Source organism: Tupaia chinensis, unplaced genomic scaffold (genome assembly GCF_000334495.1).
Source record: "Tupaia chinensis unplaced genomic scaffold, TupChi_1.0 Scaffold000447_1, whole genome shotgun sequence".
Classification (NCBI taxonomy): Eukaryota; Metazoa; Chordata; class Mammalia; order Scandentia; family Tupaiidae; genus Tupaia; species Tupaia belangeri.
In genome coordinates, this window is record NW_006159952.1 from 390,124 (window position 1) to 393,864 (window position 3,741).

Here is a 3,741-nt window from a genome sequence, read left to right on the forward strand (position 1 = left end):
TAAAGAGAGGGGCCAGTGGTTAAGGTGCTGGACTCTCACATGGTTGACTGTGGTTCAAGTCCCGGACCTGGAGGCTTGAAACACATGCTGGGAATGTGTGCATATATGCTCAAAATCTTTTTTTTTTAATAATGATTTTATTTAACTTTATTTATTTATTTACTTATTTATTTAATTTGATCAGAGAACAACAGAGTGAGAGGGAAAGTGAGAAAGCAAGCTGCCAGGTCCACCACTTGTATTTGTTTTTTTCTTTTTTTAAAAATAATCATAATAATTGGGACCAGCAGTTAGCGTAATGGCTATGTCGCTGGACTCCTATGTAGTCGACCAAGGTTTGAGTCCTGGACCCGGTAGCTTAAAAACTCATGCCAGGCTTGTGTGCGTGCGTGCCCAAGATCCCGAGAGGAGAAGGGAGGAGAAGGGATTGTGGCGTAGCCATCCCCCCTGGGAGGTGATTTCTCATTTTCTGTCTCCCTGTCTCTCTCTGTCTCTCTGGCGAGTGCACGTGCCCTATAGCAAAAATAATAATAATAATATTAATAACAACTATTATTATTATTATTATTTTTGGAGAGAGGTTTTTGCTAGAGGGAGCATGGGCTTGCCAGAAAGAAAGAGACAGAGAGACAGAAAACTAGAAATCACTCTCCCAGGGGGATGGCCACACCGCAATCCCTCCTCCTCCATTCTCTCAGGATTTTGGGCATGCACGCACACATACCCCACATGAATTTAAGCCGCCAGGTCCAGGACTTGAACCGCGGTCGACTACATGGGAATCTAATGACATAGCCATTATACCAACTGCTGGTCCCAAGTCCACCGCTTGAACCATAGTCAGCCATGTGGGAGTCCAATGCTCTTAACCACCATGGCACCTGCCAGCCCCAGTGTCTGAAATCTTGAGAGGAGAATGAAGAAGTGATTGAGGCATGGCCATCCTCCCTGCAAGATAATTTTTCACTTTCTGTCACTTTGGTGAGTGCATACACCCTATAGCAAAAGTCTCTTAAAAAAAATAATAATAACTGAGGAGAGGCTGGCAGGTGGCGTGGCGGTTAAGGTGCTGGACTCCCACATGGCTAACCATGGTTTGAGCCCTGGCCCTGGTGGCTTGCTTTGTCATTTTCCCCCTTCTCTCTCTCTCTCTCTCTCTCTCTCTCTCTGATCAAATTAAAATATAATAACAACAAATAAAATTAAATAATTTTTTAAAAAGAATAAAGAAAATGTGATGATGCTTTTTGATTATTCTTTCCTGAAGATTAACTGACCTCTTTTTTAAGAATTATTTATTCAATTTTATTTATTATAATTATTATTTTAATTTGCTACAGGGCATGTGTACTCACTAGAGAGAGAAAGATAGATAGAGAGAGACAGAGAGAGAAAGAGAAAGTGAGAAAATAAGCTGCTAGTTCCAGGACTCAAAGTGTGGTTGGTCATGTGGGAATCCAGCATCTCCACCACCGCACCACCTGCTGGCCCCATCTTTCTTTTTAAGCTTACTTATTTATTTCCATGAACAAAGAGAGACAGAACAAGAGTGAGAGCTAAAGAGAGAGACAACATCCTCAACAAGGTTTTGTGCTGAATCCACTCCTTGCCCACACATGCCCATGTAGTCAGGGAAGTCTCCAGACAGAGGAGAACCCGGGCCCTTCCTTTGTGGATCAGCCTGGTAGCCCACCATGTTTACCACTGTGCCACCTACCTGCCTAACCAGCCTCTTTGAGATGGAAATATTGCAAAGCCTCAGCTCAAATGGCTCCGTGGTTTGGGCAGAGATCTGCAGGAAACTCAATACAACAAAGTTAGGTCAAGAAAGTCTGAAGTAAAGTGTTTTGGAGTCAGCTGGTGGTGTGTGGTGTTTAGGGCGGCTGGATCCCACATGGCTGACCGTGCAGTTCAAATCCTAGACTCTGCAGCTTGAAAAACACACCTGGCACATATGCGTGTCCAAAATCCTGAGAAGAGAATGGAGGAGAAGGGAATGTGGCATGGACATCCCCCCTGGGGAGTGCTTTCTCTTTTTTTCTTTCTCTTTGTGGTAAGTGCATGTGCTTTATAGCAAACTACTGACACACACACACACACACACACACACACACACAAATGCTTTTAAAACAGAGCTAAAATTTTATCCTAAAGATACTTGAGAGAAGATTTACATTTATTGAGCCAACACACCAGGCATTTCCCACACTTTATCTCATTTATTCTTTCCAATGACCCTGTAGGAAGGGTAATTTTATATCTATTTTAGGAAGAATACAATTGAGGCTTGATGTAACTTTTCAAAGAGGTCACAGAGTTACTAAACAGTGAAATGGAAATAACCAAGCTCTATAGACATAAGAATTACATGGTTTATTCTTTAAGAATTATTTGTTGGGACCAGCAGTTAGCGTAATGGCTATGTCGCTGGACTCCCATGTAGTCGACCGCAGTTCGTGTCCCGGCAATTCACATCCCGGACCCTGTGGCTTAAACCTCATGCCAGGTGGGGTGGATGGGTGATTTCTCACTTTCTGTCTCTCTGTCTCTGTCTATCTTTCTGGCGAACACACGTGCCCTATAGCAAAAACCTCTCCCCCCCAAAAAAAAACAAAAACAAAAAAACTAGACACTGTTGGGTCAGCAGGTGGTGTGGTGGTTGAGGTGCTGGTCTTCCACATGGTAGACTGGAGGCTTGCTTTTTCACTTTTCCTCTCTCTGGCTAAATTAAAAAATAATAAATAAATAAATAATTCCTGAAAAAAAAAAAAAAAAAAAGCTAGACGTTGTTCTTTCTATCTGCAAATTTTCCTTCACCAACAAGCCTCTATCCTTCTTCCCTCTCCCCCCAATTCTTTATTTTCTAAGAATAACCTGCACGTAGAACACGCAGATAAAAAGTAAAGTAGATATTTTAGCACCAAGCAGAAGGAAATGAGGCAACAGTAAATGACAGCAGGTGAGGAAGTGGAATCGGTTAAGTTCAGCATTGCTAGAGGCCACTCTTAGTTACTGAGGGATATGCCATTGCTGAAGTATTTTGCACCGAGTGTGCGCAATGGTTTTCCCAAGCGGGAGCACTGGTTAGGGTTAGTTTCCTTCGTTTTGTTCATCTGCTGCGGGATTAGACTTTCTCATGCACACTGGAAAGATGATGGTGTTCATCCTCCACCCCTTAATAACTACAAATAGAAATGCATTTAGGAGGTGAATTAAAACTTAATATAAATGCAAGACCTTCATTCTACACTTCCTGGAGTAAAATTCTTAATAAATATATCAAAGCTAAACCTTTTCTTTCTGCCTTTCCCTTCTTTGTAAGTGCCTTAGCCTGGATTCAATTTCCTATTCCACAGACCTGCACTGTCAGACTTTCAAACCCCACCCACGTGGCAGCTCACACGCGGCAGCTGTGCCAGCTCCGCCCCATTGAGGGACTCCTTCGCCCCGCCCACTTGGCTCCTAGTCCCGCCCCCCAAAGCGTAATCGTGACGTCAACGCGCTGTCGCGGAAGCCTGGCAACAAATGAGCGCAGGCAACCTCGGCCCTCTGGCGTCTCCTGGCCTGCGCATGCGCGCTTGTTCCGGGTGCCTTGAAGACCTGGCGGAGCTCGGCGTGGATGGAGGCCTGAGGGCGGCGGGGGCGGAGCGCGCCACGAACTGGGGGCATGTCCGCGGTGGGCGCCGTCTAGAGGAAGGCCGAGCAGCCGCCACCCCGCCTTCAGTCGCGGCGAGACGCAAC

The 3,741-nt window shown here is 44.9% G+C and overlaps 1 protein-coding gene across 1 annotated transcript in view; it reads left to right on the forward strand.

The window, feature by feature from the left end:
* Window positions 1-3,549: 3,549 nt before the first annotated feature.
* The window catches only part of CARNMT1 (carnosine N-methyltransferase 1), a gene marked incomplete in the record, with an annotated part of 44,959 nt that continues 44,767 nt past the window's right edge, over window positions 3,550-3,741 (forward strand). Inside the window, 1 exon segment of the mRNA XM_006155327.3 lies at window positions 3,550-3,740. Within this exon segment, the coding sequence (XP_006155389.2) occupies window positions 3,571-3,740 (170 nt within the window).